The following is a 19,992-nucleotide window of genomic DNA, read 5'->3' as shown; positions in this document are numbered from 1 at the left end:
ACACCTACTGCACATGTTAACACTTCATATCATTACAGAGCAGAGATCCTTCAGCCTACTCAGAGAGAGTGGGATCTTCCTAACTTTGGCAAAAATCCTGAAGGGCAATCCACGATGTGCGGTGAAAGCAGCCCAGGTGCTTTCAGAAATAGCCAAGAATGGTAAGTTGTACTCATGTGTTACTACAAGGCATAGTACATTGGCTCTGTTTCCACTCTTTAGTTTTGTTTCATGGCTACTAGCTATTGGTCTTGCAGTTACAATTGTTTTATTTCAACATGGCAAAAAAAAAAAAAAATATGCTACAAGTCCCTCTCCTTTACCTACACAGAGGAAATGAAGAAACCATGTATTGAAGCAGATTTGGTCTTAACTTTGATTCCTTTGTTGGAGAGCACAGATCAAGAAATGCTGCTTCATGCTGGGAGGGCTATTGGCCGTATCTGTTATGATAACCGTGAGTATTGACTTGAAAGAATCCTATTTTCCCTAGCTGTAAGGCATTATTTTACAAGACATTGTAACCTGTAACTCATAATAATTTTTTTTTTTTTTTATGAGACCTGAGCACACAATGCACTTCAGCCTCCAGTTAGATACACAATTTACACAGCTCAGACACAAGGCTGAATGCATCCCAAACACCTCCTAAACTCTGGCTTTCCCCATATATTTTTGATTTCAAGGTGACACATCTTTGTCAGAACCGCTCTGCAACTACAAGAGTAGCAGAGCCTCAGACATATCTTAATCAATTTTCTAGAATTGCCTTGGGCCCAAATACTGAATGGCTTCGTCTTTTTCCAAAGTAGTAACAGCATCTACAAAAGCAAAGCACTTATTTAAAAAGTGTGTCAGAAAAAAAAAATATACTAGAAATATATGCTGAGCAACTAACATTCAAAAAGCAGGATGATTCCCTGAGATGAACTTTAAAGCAGTCTATGTCTCAGTGGTTTCTTATAATAGCCCAGGCACTGGTAAAACATTGTTTTACAAATAATTTTTCTTAAGAAACAAAATAAGAATCATTATTCTAACATGCAAAAAGCAGGTATACAGACATTTACTATATGAGTCAGAACACTGTTGATCCCTGGTAGCAGAGCCATCACTAGACTATGCTTTATCTCATGTATCCAGTCCCTTCTGTCTCCCCACCCTTCAGAATAAAACAAGCCATAGGATAATAAGGCTGAGATTCCCATTCCTTAAAAGAAATAAGCCAAAGGTCTGTTCCTCACTCAGTTTTCAGATACGTACCAAGAGACATAGCCATCAGAACTCACAGTAGAAGTTGCACTTGTAGTAGGGATGCTCATGCCATTGTCCTCATGAATTTTTTACAGCGGTTTAATTCCTTCAGTCAAAGCAGAATCAGGAAGTTTAGCAAAACTCTGTCCTGAACCTGCACTTCCCAAACACACACATTAGCCTGAATCCACAGCACAAGAGCTGTACAAATTCTAACAGAGTGAGAAAGAAACAGATTACCTTACTGCAAAACATCTCTGTCGGACCCTTTTTGCAGCTTTAATTGGTTCTTATTTAATCACCTTTAACTTTTATGCTTACTATTACCAGGTGATCTTCAGGAAGAGCTGGTGAAGGTAGGAGTAATCACATCACTAGTCCGAATATTAACCGATTACGCAGAGAGTGAACCACTTGTCCATGTTGATCTATTGGCCTTATGCAACCTTGCAGACCTTGGTAAGTAAATGTTTTTGTATCTTGGAACAAAATATCACCTTCACATTGTCATTGCCTTTTCCTGTACAAGCAGAACGCCCCCAGGTTTGGGGGGTTTGTTTTGTTTTGGGTTTTTTGGGGGGCATTTGTTTCTGTTGGGTTATTCAGGGGAGGGGTGGGCTTTTTGATTTGGTTTTGTTTTGTTTGTTCTGGGTTTTATCTTTTAAACACTACTGATGCTGCAGCCAGTCCCTGATGAGATATCTGTATTGGAGAATACAGATCTGCTCTTCACTGGAGCACCAGACATTGCTGGTACTATATAAAAACAATTAAGATTTAATAGACAGCTTTTGACCCAGAAAAAAGTATAGAGGGTATAACTTAATGTGGTAAATTGACAGTTTCATCTACTTCAGATACGGTACATTTAATACTCATTTATTAAATATTTATTTCTACTTAATAATTAAGTTTATATACCTTAATGAAACAGCTTCCCTTTTCATTTACACAATTTTCAAACCAAAGGCATCTCCACTGATTTAAAATACATCTGCCCTACTTTACACAAGCGGCAAGTAATGACAGAAGAAAAAGACCAATTACAAAATTTATGTATGGTCTGACTACAATTTGATCTACTGCTTCCTGCATTTTGGGAGCGAGGCAGGGAAGGGGATATGGTATCATACTGTCACATCCTCCTCCTGTGAGGTCTGTCCTTTATAGATCTCTTACATTACTTAGTATCATGTTCCATTCAAATGTGTCCTAAGTCAGCCAGCATCAAGCTTTAAAAGAATTTGATCTTTGTTAACATGTCTTGCATATGTTTAGGATCCCAGCAAGACTAGAACCACCTAATCAAGCAGAAAGCATACTATCACAGTAAATTGGCATGTGCCAATTTGATATACTAAATAAACATACTACAGATGCATTTACAAGAGTCAGTGGAATTAAGCCAGAATTAATTTGGCAGCTATTGTAAGGTCATAGCTACAAGAATTACACAAAAACAGTGTTAAAGAAACAAGTGGGGGGGAAGAAGGGATGTAGTAGAGTTTTGCTGTCTCTGTGCTGTCTAAAGGGACAGAAGCGTCTATGAAAACAGAAAAAGCATTCAAAAACAAAGCAGTGTCTAATCACTTGAGATTACAGGAAGATATGCTTTAAACATTTAATCAGATAAAGAAACATGCACAATCCTATCACATACACAGATACAGCCAAGGAAGCTCTAAGCAAGACAAAGGTTGCTGAACAGATGGTGAAACAACTGAGAAGAGCAGAGAACCATGAGAAGTTAGAAATTGTCTTTGAGGTCCTGCAAGCACTTGCAGAAAACGGTAAGGCTCCTTTCAGCTTGGGGGAATGAGGGGAGACTGGGTAGTAGTACTTAGCTTGAGCTCAGGGTTCTGAGTTTGCCATGGGATCCTACTAACAGAACCAGCAACCCCTTCAGTGGAAATAAGCCTCAAGAAGAGACGATATCCTGGCCTGAGCAAGACTTTGAAGCTTAATAGGTGAGACAACAAAGAAAACAGGGAGAGTAGCATCCCACTCTTATTTTGGTGGATCCATAAGATCATATTCATATTCTCCATGGTGTATAACAGGAAAGCAGACTAGACAGACTGTTTTTCATAAAAAAACTACAATCAAATCTCTTAGAAGATGTCTGCTCTAAGCAGTGGTGTAACAAGCACCGACAAGAATCCACTAAATACCTAGATTTCTGATACAGATTTTAAGGAAATGAAAACTCATAGAATCATGGCATCATTAAGGTTAGAATAGATCTCTATCATCATCTAGTGCAACTGCCAACCCAACACCACCATGCCTGCTAAACCATGTTCTGACTGGCAATACGAAAAACATCAAAGATCAATACAGAAGTTTGGTTCACTCTGCCTTGGTGTCATCCTAGCACCAGAATGTCCATTACAAACAAAACCAGAGAAGAAACTGCACCTGAAAAAAGACAGGCTAAAATTCAAGGATTTAGCTTCCTAGTGTGAAACACTTCAAAGACCCAAGAAGCTTTTAGCATGCTTTTACTGTGATCTCTACAGATGCTCTGAAAGTGCAGTTGGTGGAGGCAGGCGTGCAAGAGGTGCTGTCCGAGATCCTGCTGAGGCTCCAGGGTAGCTCACAAGCTGAAGATACATGCATTCTGAAGGCTGCATCAGATCTCATTGTCTCTCTGCTTCTTGGAGGTAAAAAAGGGAATATTGACAGTCCAGATACATAAAGAAACATCAAAAAGTCCCTTTAGCAGAGGAGTTGCCATCTGCTCTGTTGATTTCATTTACTTGGCTTACAGGGACACAACAGCAACCTGATTTATAATCTTTAGGGGAACTGTTCTCAGACACCACACTTTTTCACTTTTTCTAGGAGCCTAGTGCTCTCATTGCCATGCTTCCCTTCAAGCATATAGATGCATTGCCTTAGGTCATCTAATACCACTGTGACTGCTCCTGCACACAACACCAACAGAAGCACAAGAACTTCAGGCCATTGCAGCCGTACCTGCAGTTGTCAGTTCACATCCTGCTTCTTTAACTTTACTTTCAAAGCTGGCCAAGAGCCAGTTTTTAAATTTAAAGCTAATCATCAGATTAAGTTCACATGGTATTGCACTACTCTTGTTTCCTCATTCATTACTCAAAATCCGTGTATGTACTTTGAACATTTGAATTAACAAATAAAATGTAAGAACTTCCTTGTAAGTTCTGCATCTATCTATTAGGAGCAGACTAGAGACACTGCTGACCTAAATTATTCATCAAGTCTTTAAGCTGATTTCAGGAACAACATGAAAAGGCTAAAGACTTAACAGCATCTTGGTTTAGGTGGACCTGCTATGCTGTATTTTGTGCAATACAGATCAAAAAAAAAAAAAAAAAAAAAAAATCAAGAACTGCACTTATACTGCATCCCACCACCCGCAATCCCGAAGCCACCAACAATGTAAGGTCCTAAATTATAAACTATAACAACGATCTTAAAGCCATCATTGATTTGAATCTCCCCAAAAACAGAGAGAACAGTTCACTTTGGAGCTCCATATAAACAGACATGAGATGTTCTCTGTATTTGTCATGCCACAGATAAGCACCTGCACAAGATTTTTTGCTAAGGGATGTGGCATCATCTCAGAAAGTTGGTACTCGCATCACATCCAAACACATGCAGCTACAGAGACAGGAGCAACGGCTATTGCTAATTTTTATTCTCTACCCTTCAAAGATGGAAAGCCACTGCTTGAGAGTGAAGAGAAAAGCAACATTATCAGATTTCATTACTCCCTGGCTCTGACACAGTAACATTCTTGCTTTTCTGTAGACTGGAGACTTGCATACCTTTAAGTTACAGATGCTAATGATATTGAAGCAGTTTGAGAGACACAATTGTGAAAAATAGGGTGGTCAGGTATGCAAGGTTTTGCACATTTTTTTCCTAAATCACACATTATCAGAGGGGAGACTGGAATTGTTTCATGGCAAATACATCTGCTAGAAATACAAAAAATAACATACAGTTATTGATGTTTAAGTCACTTTTATGAAGAGAGGACTACTCAGACATTTCAAAGAGGGGAAAAAACCCTCAAGATAAGCCATTTTATCCTTCAAACTTTGCTATTATAGAAAGCAAAGAGCCTTAATACTATACAGAGACTTGTAAACAGACTCCTGCAAGGCATACTGTGATGAATCAGTGAGCAGAAGATACCCACTATGTTTTCTGTCCTTTCTCACAGATAGCTGCTGCATGGGGTTCCAACCCAATTAAAAAGGAGACTTTTCAATATTACTTAACTTTCTGCATTAATAGGTGCTTGATTATCATAAAAGATTCCCCCACAACCGTTTAGCTAGTCAGTCTCATGTGGTTTTTATTTTCAGGCTATCTTGCACACACCTCCCCACCTCCTCCCCACATCCTTTCTAGGCTGCCTTTCTTCCTTGTCTTGTACATTGCTCTGAATCAGCCATTGTGCACCATGGTTCTACAAAGGCCACAGAAGTGCCCTGCATGCCTTTAAACTGGCTATCTTCAATTTATTCAGCTGAATGGCTTGCTTTGTCATTTGCTCTTCTCCCTCCATCTCCCCCACAACCCCATTAGACGTTTCATGTAGAAAAAGTGAATAATCCCTTTCAGGTCCCAGTATGTGCCACTAACGTATGCACAGCCTTTAATCTAAGGGGGGGGGGGGGGGGGGGGGAGAAAAAATCTATGGAAATCTGATCTCAGCATCAAATGACTTCTGAGGCAGTGAAAAGATGACAGACATCTTTTGCAGCTATGAAAGTGGCTGTTCCTACCCTACTTTAACTATGAGCCATTAAATTGAAGGTTCTGCTGCTATCCAAGAAAAAAATCCATAGGAGAGAACACCTATTTGGAGCTCTGTGACAATCAAAGCAAGGCAACCATTAATGGGTTCTGCCTAGTCACACTTTACTACAAGAGAAAGAAATGCTCTGCCATTCTTTGGTTTAAAGGTGGGGGGAGAAGAGAAATTAAGTTCAATTAAGGTTAGTCCATATGAAGATCAAAGTATTTTGCCTGTAGAATTTTGTAGAACCTAAAGAGATTGTCTGGTTCCTGGAGAATCTATTCCTGCAGAGGACAGGGCAATTTTCCTCATATACTCTGATCTCCAAAGATTAGGACTAGGCAGGAGAACATTAGAAGAATCACAAGCAGAAACATCAGCTTTAGAAAATGTATACATAAATTCATATACAGATTTTTGCATGAGTAGAATTCAAACTATTTCACAGACTGCCAGTTCTCTTCTGAAAATATCCACCTACATTTTATAAGCACTGGGCAAATTCTTATTTAATATATGTAGTAATACAGGGGGGAAATATGCTACTAACAGAAATGATCAGAAATTAAAGGAACAGGAGGCATTGGTTCAGAGGACAACACGGAGGAGTTTCTGCTACACTGGGGTAGAAATAACACTAAGCAACAAAGGTGTTAAAATCACTAGAGCATATTTAAGTGGTATATACATAAATATTAGAAGTCTGTACATCTTAGGGCATGCAGAGCCATGAGAAACAACTAAAGCTACTTTTGGCCAGATTCTATATTTGTATAAAGTCTGTATAGTTCCACAGATAATTGTTTAACCCTGGTGAAGATGTGGTCTTCCGACATAGCGTTCACACTGTTTTGCCACATTTTAACAAGCAGCAGTCACAGAGTAACAGCACAGCAATAAGGAAATACTGACTGGTGTCAGGAATATGCTTGAGGTATAATAAACTGCATAAAAGAATACAGAAAAATATTTGTCAAATGGCACCTTCAAAACACTTTCTTCAGGAAGGATGCAGACTAATATGCAGGCTTTCCTCTTGCTCTTTAGGAGAACATTCTCTCATTTCCCACCACGGTGAGCTAAGTAGCTTCTGATAACAAAAGGGCTGTCACCTCTGCAGAGCAAGTGCTCTTGGAGGGAGACACACAGACATGCATTGACAAAATATTGCAGAGCATTTACTGGGCAAAATGGTAGTTCTTTGGCATGTACAAATCTGCTCTTTCACCAGCATTAAACAGATCAGAACTCTCTAGGTCAACTCATTTCCCTAGCTTCATATGAGGGCAACACAATTATACTCCTCATTTCAGAAAGCGGGTTCCTCAAAATAGGTAAGAAAAACCTAGGCCTGATTGTTTCAATTACTAGTTAATGACAAATCATTTGACTGAATGCTAGGAGTAACAGCAGTACAAAACTGGTAATCAGACTCACCATTGCTGGGTAAGATCTCTGGTCTCACAATAGTCTCTTAAAACCAGTAGACTAGCAAAACTGGAGTACTAAAGCTATCCTGTGGAGAAATGGAAAATTCCACCAGTATTCCACCACATATATAGTGGAATATAAAGCAATATTGAAGAAGAAATTGACTACAGAACATATAGTTTTGAATTTGACAGTGACTGTCCCTAGAAAGCTCTCTCAAGCTAAACTTTACTAAGGGGTGTCTCAGCATCGTTTCACAGGTGGTTGATAGCCACTTATCTATAGAGTGTCAAAGGTTGTAAAAAACAATGCCAAAGCTGCAGTCTCAATCTTATCAAGACATGAAAGCAGTCAAGGTAAAGACTCTCTGAATTCTCAGTCTGCATGATTAATTTCTATCATTGTGTTTCTTATCTCTCTCACCTGCTTGGTTTTGCCTCTTCAGATGGCAACTGTGTACGAATGGTACAGCTGGGAGTCATACATCAGCTTCTGGATCTTCTGGAGAAACATGTGGAGAGTGGGGACATCTCTGTTCAACACGCTGCACTCAGTGCACTTCGAAACCTTGCTATACCTGGTACAGAATTTGAAGACGGTTCACTTAATGTGATTCTTTGTAAAGAAGGGTTATTTAATGGAGATCAGTGCAGCTCTGTCCGAGTTACCAATTCCAGTCCCTTGTATTTTGAGGGGTAATTGACATTTTTCCCCCCTGCAGAGACATATATATTTGAATAATTCATCAGGACTTCTCATCTACATAAAAGTTCTAAATATAAAGCGTGATCTCACTGCCAGCTGCTGCCAGTTTCATAGTAACAGCATACAGCAGTTCAAGACAAAAATGCAGAACAGGGTTTATAGGTTAAAATACACAGTATGGGGTGGAGCTATCACATAGGAGCTGGTTGGGACTTGATAAATCTGTTCCTCTTCTACAGAGACAATATTCATTGCAAATTCAGCCTTTGTAACACACAAAAATTACCATACTTAGAGGCATAAAAGAAAAACGGGGACAAACTTTTTAGTAGGGCCTGTTGCGATAGGACAAGGGGTAATGGTTCTAAACTAGAAGAGGGTAGATTTAGACTGGATATATGGAATACATATTTTATAATCAGGGTTGTGAAACACTGGCACAGGTTGCCCAGAGAGGTGGTCGATGCCCCATCCCTGGAAACATTCAAGGCCAGGTTGGACAGGGCTCTGAGCAACCTGGTCTGGTTGAAGATGTCCCTGCTCACTGCAGGGGGTTTGGACTAGATGACCTCTAAAGGTCCCTTCCAACCCAAAGCATTCGGTGATTCTACTCTTCTATGTTCTGTTGATACACATCAGAAAAACATGCTCCTTCTCATCTCAAATTTATGGCTTCCATGTGAAAGCGCAATTCAGGCCAAAAATGTTTTGCTGGAGACTTAACAGTGCAGCACCCTGCAATGCAGTCCTCACACTGCCACATAGCACTCTAGAGAAGAGCATGACACCAACCCTAATTTCTCAAAATACAAGAACTTTAAGCTGTCTGCCAATTTTATTATGTAAGCTAGCCACCATGCTTGGTTTAACAGTTTTATACACAGTCACTGCTTAGAACAAGTGAGAGCCCCAGAATATACTAGCTGCTACTTTGCCTCTACTACTTCCTTTTAAAGCCTGATACACCCTCAATTCTTCTTCAGATGCTCTCTTCAGAACTTCACCTATTTCTTTCAACTGATTTTTGATATGCTCTCAAGTAATTTATTTAGTTTGGCTTATAGCATTATCACACTCTGGATCATAATAGCCAGCCATGTCTGTCTACTCAGTATTTTAATAAACATATTTCACACCATAAGCCCCTCACTGCTTCCATGTATATTTTATTTCTCTGAAGAGATTTTTCTACCACCACTCGCATCAGCAGACAGAGGCCTGTGCAAATTACTTAATAGAGTATCCAGCATTTCGACCACGTATGCCAGCTACCTTACATCAGTTACAACCTAACACAGAGCTATTAGAAGATAATCACAGAATCATACAATGATGAAAAATCAGAGAGCCATCCAGCTGAAATTAGGAGAGTAATTTAGTAGGCAAAATGTAACTATCTTCTTAGAATGAAAATGTGGATTTTTTTCTATAAGCCTAGGGTTCTCCTTGACTTCCCTCCCACAATATGTACAATATGATTTAATGATTACAAGCAGCAAAGATACCAATTAATCTCATTTGAAAGATAGCAATTTTGATGTCGTTTCCCCTGACAACAAGCAGAGGTGATCACATTCTAACTCACACCAGAAACCACTCCTCAATGAATACCAAGGCCTGCTTATTGCAATGCAAAGCCCAGTCATTTCTGGGGAGTTCCCAAAAAAACTGAACACAGATGATCTTGCAAAGCTTACAGGTTCTAAAACTCTGGAAATATGTGTCTGCAACCTACAACTTCACTCCTATATCACCGCCCACTACATGTAGTACCAGTAGGTCTTCATGTTCTTTGCAGCTGTATTTTAAAAGGGTCAACTCTGAATTATAAAATATCAATGTATCACCACAGAGACTTTTGGTTATCTGTTCTGTTCAAGTCTATCACAAACTATTTTAGATCTCTCCAAGCGTGTGGGCAATGCATAGCACTTAAAACGCTAATCCTACACTCTGCTTTTCCTCATCAATTCATAGAAATATCAGAATACGGAAGCTGTAAGACATTTCCTCACAATAATACATTACTCCCAGAAATACAAAAAACTCTGTCACTCTCAACAGTATAGTCTGCTGCCTGGGAAAAAAAGAAGACTGAGCGCAAATCCAAATAAAACAAAATAAAAAAATAATTAAATATGGTCCAACATTTGCAAATAAGTACAGGAGAAGTCTTCAATTCAGGCAGGGGTCTTGGAGAACAGGTGCTTATAAAACAACAGAAGTCATTATGCTCTAGTGAATAGAGTCAGCCTGTGCCATTGAAAAAAAGGACATTAAGAGTAAGTTAAAGCGTCTGCTTCTCCATTTGCCCAATGGAAGGAAGAACGGATAGAACAGTTATCTCCCTAATTTCACTGTCCTAGCATTCCCACACCCCTCAAAAAAAGCATGCAGAGGATGGGCAGAAAATCTCTCTGGAGGAAGCAGCTTTTGGTAGCACAGTCAAGCAGCATTAAGACTCTTTGCAGACAAGCTTCCGATTATTACCAGGGATTACTGCACTAACAACTGGTGCAAAGACGCAAGAGTTAGGAAAGCACAGAAACGAAGCATGAACAGGGGATCAGCAAGCTCAAATAGAAAAAGAAGATTCATTTTTAAGAAATACGGCTACGTAAATCACTTCTGCCACCCAGTTCAGTTAAGATGAGCAAGCATACGAAAGGCTTGCTCATGTGAGTGGGTGAGTGGATGGGTAATCTCCCACAACTAGAAAAAGAAAGGAAAACAACACTGCGTTTATCCTCTTATGTACTTCATTCCCAGCAGGGCTGAGATCAAAAGTAACCAAAACACTGTAACAGCAATTCCGAGGAAGGCTTTAGCTCAAAAGAGAAGCCGAAACAGTCAAGTATTGCTGACTTAATTTCTGAGTATTCTAACAAGTTGGACCTTTTGCTAAGAGCATAACGGAGCATAAGATTCAGAACACTTATGTGATATCTGTATTTCCAGATGCTTGTGTAGTTACTGAGCTTCACAATGTCTTTTTTTTCCATTTTCTAGTGGTTAACAAGGTTCAAATGCTGGAGGAAGGTGTGGCAGAACGGATTCAGGCACTTCTAAGGTCAGAGACGCCTCCTGTGCAGTTTAAGCTTCTTGGAACACTACGGATGTTAGCAGATGGTCAAGGTAAGGAATTGCTCATGTTTACCCATGTCAACTACACACCTTCCTCCTCCCCTCTCCCTGCAAGACAAGGGATGTGCAAGACTACAGGCTAAGTGTCCTGCTAACCTAATTCCACACAATCTGAAGACATTCCAACAGAGACGATTGACGGAGGCTGCAAGCCTTCCATACTGGCCCAGTGAGCCTCAGAGGTGGATGAGAAACAAACCAAATGGAAGAATCTGCAGCAGTCAGTGAGAAATGGCAAAGGCCTAAAAGGAAGATGCTTTCCACCAGAGACACACCAGCAAGGCATAAGTATGATGGAAAAGACTCAGGCTAAGGATTTACAGTGCCAAATCACAGGAAAGCAAACCAGTAGAACTGGAGAATATGAAAGGATCATAGGGAGCCAGGGTGGAGAGAGGCAGGAGAAATCAGTTTCTACCAGTGACAGTTTCTCTAAACACATGTTGCCAGGTTTATCTTGCTGGTGTGGCTCAAACGTTGAATTTACTTTGCGTGTTGAAATATGGGTCCTTGCACTTCCCTCGGTTTTAGAGAGATGGGTATGCAAAGGCAGCAATACTCTCGCTGTGCATATAGTTGCAACTTGAGAAACATACACAGTATCAGAATCACATTAATATCTCCTACAATACCTTAATTTGTTCTTAGACTTACCTAGCTTCTCACCAGAACAGAATACAACAGCAAGTGTTGTGGTGGCTTTTTTTTTTTTCAGTGATAAGTGTTCTAATTCTTTCATATCATGAGAGCAGCTGCTCTAAAATACTATTCAGTACAGACCACCTTGATGTACAGGAATAACAAGAAATGGGTCAAAAACAAAATCAGAAAAGATATGACCATTATTTTCCAACAGGAGCCGACAGCTGGTACAGAACAATTACAATCACACTCAATAGTTATACAGAAGGGGAAATAAAATCCCTCTCTGACATTTCGTGCTGCACTCATTTATACCACTACAGATACCACTTTGATATGGCAGCTACTTGCGTCCTTTCTTAAATGAATATGTATGATGTAAAACTTAGATATAGCACTAATCCGCACTGATTCCTGTCTAGTAAAAATCTGCTGTCACTTTTATTTCATCATGGTAGGAAATGGACATTGCAAGATATACAGAAACTCAGCCTCTTCTTCCTCTCAGGCTTTGAAGGAAGTCATTAAAAGGCCATTTCTCCAAAGTTATACCTGAATTGTGACAACGGAGACCATTTAGTATTAAAATTGAGACATCATAATAACACAGATTTACATTATCAAACACTACATGAATTATTTTTTTTTCTACTTAATGCTATTAATCAGCCGTAGTATGAAGTCAGAATTTGGCACAAAATGGTACAACTTCTGAATCTGAAACAATACAGATATCAAAGTGTAGGGCAGAAAAAAAGATGTAGAAGATTATTCAATGTTTACCAATTCCTGCCTATAAGCACACAATTCTCCCACCTCTAATTATGTTCTATTCCGTTTACCCATGAGCTAACATTGCCCTTCATTAACTCAGCCTGAAACTCTTACGAATACACATCTACTAAGAAGTCCACACAAAATCAGTTAATTGCATTATTTAGTATAAATTCATTACTCTGACAATCACTGGGCATGCTGAGGCCTACAGCCTAGAATAGGTAAGTTTCTAACCATAAAAAGCTGCAGTCAGATCTGTAAGCTTCATTACACTAGAGAGATGTTAACATTAACTCCTGGTTTTCCCCATTGTTTTGCTTCAGAGGAGCAGAAGAATTCGTGTTCCTCAACAGTCAAAGGACTTTCAGCTCAACTGAAAGTTCAATCACACACACAATTTATTCAAATTCAGCGTTTTGTAAGTTAAAAGGTCCTCCTGTTGCTGTTAAGCACAACTAATTGGATTTTATCACAAAGAACTCTATTGCTGGCAAGCATCAGGAAGTCCCTGTCAAACTGGGTCAAAATGCCTCCTTTGAACAAACCTCTTAGACTGGTCCATTCACCACCCTCTTACCTCTTCCAGCTTTCTGTACTAAACTGGATTACCATGATCTCCTCAGACTAACATGTAACATCTGACCTAGAAACAAAAGCCTTTCTGTTACAGGAGGCAATATGCAGGTGGCTGGGCAACAAGAAGTAACTCATCTCAAAACAAACGTTTAACTAGGCTAGAAGCTCCCAGATTCCTTGTGGGATTTTGATCTGCGGATTGTTCCTTAGTGTACTGGACAAGTAGTAACAAAAGGAAGTGTCCACCCTTCCTCATCTCCCTCCCCAAAATAGAAACAGCATAGGTCGACTTACAGTTTCCAAGTAATCCAGAGTAATCATGTGGTTTACTGACACTGACCTTCTGGTCGACACTGTTTGACCCTTTCCAGAATATCTCAAAACAAATGCAACACACAGAAAGGGACAGGAGTAGGGCGACGCCCTTATCAGCCAAACCCACCCCTTCTGTTCCAGATGTTCACGTTGGCTCTTCCTCAAGTACTTGCTTCAGCAAAGCTCCAAGAGACAAACTTCCCAGTATCTTAAAACCACACAGAATTTCCCCCACATTTTTCCCCTTTCTGAATTTGCTTCTAAAGGAGCGAGGATCTCCCTCATTACTTACTTTCAGGCCTGGAACTACTTTAAGACTGGAAAAGCAGAAAAAGATTGGAAAAAGCTCATAGATCCTTTATAGCCCTTCCTAGGGAGTGTACACTTCCCATGAAGGCCTTTACCATATCTTTCCTTCTTCAGAGAACAAAACACACTGGTCATGATCATCTTCTCCGGTCCTCCAGTATCAAGGGGTGGGGTGCGGGCATGAGGCAGGACTGAAGATGACCAAAATGAAGTTAAGAAAAACCTTTAATTAAAAATAACTACATGAGATTCCTAAATTTGAATTAAATCTTCTAAACACGGTGTATTTTTGCAAATAGAATCATTCTACACCAAAAGTGAGCATCTGTCCTGTGACTACTCTTGTCTCTCAGTTGCTACATCTGGTGCCCCGTTGGAAGTGTTGTGCATTTATAACCTCAGTATATGATCAACTGGAAGACATGGAAACAGTGGTTTGGCAGTTTACAAAACAGCTCTTTTGTGCTCAAAGCCAAATGGGTGAGCACTCAGTTCCTACAAAAAGGCAGCTTAAGTTGTCCACATTACAACTTTCTTCTTTCTCCTTGGACCCTTCACTTAGAAGAAAATTCCAGCTGAACCAAGATTTAGAATTTCAAAGTCTTAAGTATTGAGTAGAAGCAACTAACTGAAATTACTGAAGCAGTATTTACCAGGTTGTTCTCAGGGTTGAACCCCTGCTTAACATATTTGATTCAAATAGTATTTCATAGATCTCAGCATCCTTATATTTGCATTTTTCCTTTGCTTAGCAAGCCGCTTTCCACCAGTTCATCACTTTTGATCCACAGCACTTTAAAGATACATTATTAAACTGCTGCAGGACTCCTGTGGAACCATTTGCTAGACTGACAGCATATTCAGAGAGCATGAGTAAAGCTCCTTTTGGTGCTGAACTTCTAAGAGCTTTGGGAGTAGTCTCCCTTAGAGGCAACAAGCCTTAAACCATAACATAACATTAGAGTTCCACTCCCTAGCAAAAGCTATCCAAGAGGTTTTTTTACACATCAGCCACACAGATTAATACTCCTGGCAAGTCTTGAGATAGGATCCCTGAAACACAGAAGACAAATTAAAAGGCTTCTCCAAACTCTGGAGGAAGATTTGATGACACCTTATACACAGTTCAATACATGTTCTTAAGATCTGAGACATGAAATTACAAACATGTTGCAATTCCGTACTAAGACTTGGCTTCCCATGTGCTACCAACAGTAATTATCACCATTACTAAGAGAACTGAAACAGCAAGAACAGACTGACGACGGCATTTGTGCAGGGCTCAAAGAGCAAGTGCACGAAACCAAACAGGAAAGTGACAGTCCTCATGATTTCAGTATAGCAACAGAATACGTACTTTCAAAGATACAAAGCTGTTCACTTTAAGCCCTGCTTCAGTAGCTTTTTAAAAAAAGATAAGTCTATCAGAACAGCATACTTTGTTCTTTACCTCCAAGAGTTGCCCCAATACAGCTGGCATTCCTCAGGCAAAGATTTCCAAGACCCATTAAAAGCCCAATGCTTTAGTCACAGCTCGTAAAGGATACTGAGCTCAGGCCTGTGGTCCTGGCAACTTCTACATTCACATTTCTGTGACAGAAACACCAAGAAGTCCAATTCTGAATGTCTCATGATGATGCTTTTTCCTCAGCTGATGCGGCTGAAATCTTGGGCCAGGACCCCACGCTGCTCAACAGACTCATGCAGTGGTGCAATGCTAACGACCACACCGGCATCTGTGGAGAGGCAAATCGGCTGCTAGCATCGATCCTGCGTCACAACAGATCCCAAGTACGAGAGCTATTGGTCTGATATGCTCCTAATTTATCTTTCTCAAATATTTGTAAAGCTTGTCAATACAGCTAGAGGTTAAGCGCTAAATAGCACATACAGCTTTATCACTAAAAACATACAGGTTCACAGTAAAAACTCCTCTAGTCTGCTTCAATACCAATAAAGGGGAGGCAAGTAGGAAAGCAGCGTTCTCCATAGATCCTGTACAGAAACAAGCAACATGGTTACTTACCATCTCTTGTCAGCTTTTACCGAGCTTGAGTAAGGTCTGACAAATGGTAAGTAAAGCTATTCTATTTCCATAAATATTGGTTTCAAATTTCAACTTGAAATGGCAAAGATATCCCAGACCTGTCCCAAACATCAGTCCTCCAGGAACTCCAGCGAGCCCACTTCTCTACCCAGTGATGGATGAATCTGGTGTGATGAGTATCTGCTGGCATATTAGAACAGGCCTGATTCTTGTAAATCATGCTATTATACGCAGGTGTCCCAGCTGTGTTTTACTTGGAGGTAGTGATAAAAAAAAGCAGATAGTATCTGCACAGGTTTCAATAAAGTAAAACTAATCTTTCCTAGCTTAAAGGCTTGAAATGAAAAATGGCAATAAGGTCATACTAAAACTCTTAAGACAAAATATAACTATTTTTACTTATAGATATGCATACACATAATTGTAAGCATTGATATTCCAAGCAAATCAGACAAGGCCTAAGCAGACATGTAAAATCAGTGCCCAAAGAAAAGTTCTCTCATCTTCAAATATCGTCAGTTCACACTGCAGCAGGCAAATCATTTCCGCCTAATTCAGAGGCTGAAGAGTGCAATCTCATTGCTCTCTTCATTCTACTGTATTCATAAGCTAGATTTCCATCTGTGATGTTTTACCTTTGCTTTAACAGGAAGTGGTCAAAGCCATCCAGGAGGCACAAGGAGTGAAGCATCTGGTTTCCATGACAACATGTGAACATGCTGCCATGCAGAATGAGGCTCTGAATGCCTTGGCAATAGCATCTGCAATCGATTTAGGTATTTTTTCTCCTAAAAGCATTTACCTGTGCAAGATCTTCAATTATTAAGAAACATTGTCATGCTGTTAATTCTACATAACATGTAAGGAAAAGCATCTTTGTCTAGATTTAGCTCTTCAGCATGAAATAAAGGAGGTCAGCCATCCAGAAGATCACAAAAGCAGTATGCTTCAGGAATTGCCTGAAGATTTCTTTGTTTAGGGTAGAGTCCAATGATCAAGTTGTATGCAGAGGCACAGTCTGTTCAGTAGCATAGCATGATGCTAGAAACCTACATAAAAAAGCAAAAGGAAAGTAAATGTGATGAAGACTAGGGAAAAAGATAAGAATGTCTAAATGAAGACAAAATCAAGGACAAATTATGAACTTGAATGGTCAACGAAGACTAAATGGAGGAAATAATCTTTAGAAGACAAACATTTAAATGCAGGAGACAATAAAGGAGACAAAAGGGCCTTGTAGAACCTGCAAATGAAACAAGTGAGAAAACTATGAAGGTTCTAACTATTTATACTGAGCTAATTTTCAGAGAGATTGAGTATAACTTTTTCAGATTTTTCTTGTATGACTGATCACATTTGAAAATAGGTTTCAGATTATTATAATATAGTCACCACAGAAATCTACATGGATCAAAAGATAAATTGGAAATAAAAAGCCAACTTGAAATTTAGAATTTCCTGTACCAACAAGCAAGACAGTAAAGAGCCCATTTTACTGCTTGGTCTACCATTAAGGCTCTCAAACTCAACTGGGTAACTAATGCAAATCAACAGTTTTTAATCTATTATGAGGTTATTTTATATGTCTATAGCATAGTATACAGGTTCTGTTTTCCAGAATGAGTTCAGTGAAGAAACACTGTACAGAAAATAATACAGAAACTCTCCAGTACAGAAAACAGATGCCCAAGACATCCCTTTATAGCCAATCTGAAATTAAGGTAGTCAGGAATTGTATTTTTAAACAGCAAGCATGTTCACTTTTTAACTTCTTTTCAGGTAACAGCTCAGGTATTTGTTTCCTTATTTTTTAGAAACCCTTGAAGAATCTTTTAAGGAAACACAGCTAGTTCAAAGCTTACACAAACTTCTACAAGATGATAATACAAGTCCTGAGGTGAAATATAGCTCAATGGGTCTTTTGTGCAGTCTTCTTAATTCAGGTAACTTAAAATTAAGTTGTCTGTGATGAAAGGATGGATATTTGTGTCAAAACACAAGTGTTTTCTGTTACTGAAATGTGCTGCTTGCTACGTTGCAGTCAGTGAGTAGTAGAGGATATTAAAGAGGGTCATTCTTTATTGATCACCAAAAAACCCAGTCAAGTAGCTTCTTTATGAAAAGTTGATTAAACCATCAGCTGAATAAAAAAGAGAAAGTCTTTATTCCATTGAGTCAGTGGCATAATCAAGCCCTGAAATAGCAAAATTAGAGCCTTGGAATAAAGACATCTTAGTCCAAACTCACCATGCACAAACGCCTGGCAGTCCCAGGTCCTGCATGTACCACAGCGCTTTTGTGTTCAGAGAAATAAAGAGTCTGCATCATTTTGCACAGACAGGCATATATTTGTTCTGCCTATGCTGTAAGCAAATCAGAAGCTGAGATAAAATGGTAAATTTTAGTAAAACATACGAAGCATATGATTTCAGTTTTTCTCACTCCACGGTTAGGGAAGACTTCAAATGCTCCGAGCAAGATCAGACTAATCCTGGATGTGCGGCACTAACTGAAAACAACCATCTTGAAACTGGCAGTCCAATTTGTGCCATTTTCTCGTATCTTAATATATAAATCATGTAAATTGAAAATAACAATTGTGCTCAGGCAAGAATCTGCCACCATGGAAGGTGCCTTTCAAATCCTGGAGCCACCCTATATTGGCAGACAAGCTGAATTTTGCAGTATACTCTATTTTTAACCTGTAGCAACACAGATATTGGAATAGGGATATGTATTTGCATCCTTCAGTGCTACTATGCAGTACTGACACAAGGGATGTGATCTATAAGACTTCTTTCCAGAGGTGAGTATACTTAGCACCTCATAGACTAACCGTAACATTAAGAGTTGAGTCTCACTAATATGAAAGGCTAACAAAAAGCATAGTGGCAAAAAAATGCTGGGACTTGTCCTATATTACATTTTCAAAGTGCTTTTCTTCTGTTCAATCAGATCTTGGAAGTCCAATGGGGGGGAGGGGGGGAAGAAAATCTTAGCCTGTTCCATACTTTCAATGGCTGAAAGGGTATCTATTGAGACAAATTAAAATAGGCAGCTCATTTTAAACAGCAAGTACTCCAAATTCCTCTTACAACAATTGTTGGTAGCCACTATGCCATGGCATGTCACTAAAAATCAGCATTTCATCTCCCATTCAGGTGACCTGAGACAAGAAATAGAAGAGGACAAGATTAAAGAAACCCTCGAACAACTCTGCAGTCACAGCAATGCAAATGTGGTCAAGGCAGCTGTCACCGCATTACAAGTTTTGAGAGGAGAGACACCCCACTAGCCTCCCTTCTTCCTCATAGCAACCCTGCTGAGGCAAATGCAATAAAACACCAGCTCTGCCAACCCTACCTTGCATTTGTCATGCTGCCACACAACCAACACCACCAAAGCCCAGGTACAGCTCCTGCTTTTAAAGCTGTACATATAAAAAAAAAAAAAAAAAATATTCATTCGCTCATCTATTTAGCCTATAGATACTTGCCCCACTGCTTCTGTTCACTGAGCTACTAACACACAGCAGTAGGAACAAGGCCTGTCAAGCAAGTGGTCTTAGAAAACATCATACAAGAAGCATCAGGCAATTACCACTCCTGTAATACATTTTTAAGCTGCTTGCTTTTGTCAAATAAGGCTATCACTTGCAAATTTTTCTTACATCAATGGAACTTTAAAATCATTACAAAAAATCTCAAGCTTACATCACGCAAGCTGAAACAATGGGGTTTTACCTTATATGAGAGCTGTAGCTTAAACAATGCAAAGGGCTAATTGGCACCAATTCAACCTCTGCACATTGTGAATCAACCTGTGAGCCCAGCAGTTAACTGAACATGTTAAAACTACCACAACACTGTACCTTTAAACCAACTCCCCCCCCCTTCAATTTCCAGTCTTCAAGCTCATGTCTGAATTTTCACTTGCTAGTGTCACAAGCTATATTCTTAAGTTCCTATTCCTGTCTGAGGTAATGATCTTGCCCTAA

General features: G+C 39.5%; 3 protein-coding genes across 3 annotated transcripts in view; 1 reads left to right on the top strand and 2 right to left on the bottom strand.

Moving 5' to 3' along the window:
• Positions 1–14,143, bottom strand: part of SH2D4B (SH2 domain containing 4B) — a 128,337-nt gene extending 114,194 nt beyond the window's left edge. Inside the window, exon 1 of the mRNA XM_075422983.1 lies at positions 14,044–14,143. Coding sequence (XP_075279098.1) covers positions 14,044–14,089 — 46 coding nt within the window. The 5' untranslated portion in view covers positions 14,090–14,143. The remainder of the gene's footprint in view (positions 1–14,043) is intronic.
• Positions 84–19,290, top strand: LOC104333632 (rap1 GTPase-GDP dissociation stimulator 1). Its single transcript, XM_075422982.1, has 11 exons — positions 84–161; positions 332–457; positions 1,585–1,713; positions 2,919–3,044; positions 3,774–3,917; positions 7,926–8,060; positions 11,195–11,320; positions 15,600–15,739; positions 16,645–16,771; positions 17,810–17,938; positions 19,157–19,290. The coding sequence occupies exons 2-11, from the start codon at positions 337–339 to the stop codon at positions 19,288–19,290; spliced, it is 1,311 nt and encodes a 436-aa protein (XP_075279097.1). The 5' UTR covers positions 84–161; positions 332–336.
• Positions 15,497–19,992, bottom strand: part of TSPAN14 (tetraspanin 14) — a 52,689-nt gene continuing 48,193 nt past the window's right edge. Inside the window, exons 10-11 of the transcript XR_012764247.1 lie at positions 16,798–17,044; positions 15,497–15,684 (exon numbers count right to left, since the gene is read on the bottom strand). The gene's annotated coding sequence lies outside the window, so the exon portion shown is untranslated. The remainder of the gene's footprint in view (positions 15,685–16,797; positions 17,045–19,992) is intronic.

The sequence above is a fragment of the Opisthocomus hoazin genome, chromosome 6 (genome assembly GCF_030867145.1).
Source record: "Opisthocomus hoazin isolate bOpiHoa1 chromosome 6, bOpiHoa1.hap1, whole genome shotgun sequence".
NCBI classification, from domain to species: Eukaryota; Metazoa; Chordata; class Aves; order Opisthocomiformes; family Opisthocomidae; genus Opisthocomus; species Opisthocomus hoazin.
Note: the sequence above shows the minus strand (reverse complement) of the source record. Positions and strands in the feature narration are given on the sequence as shown.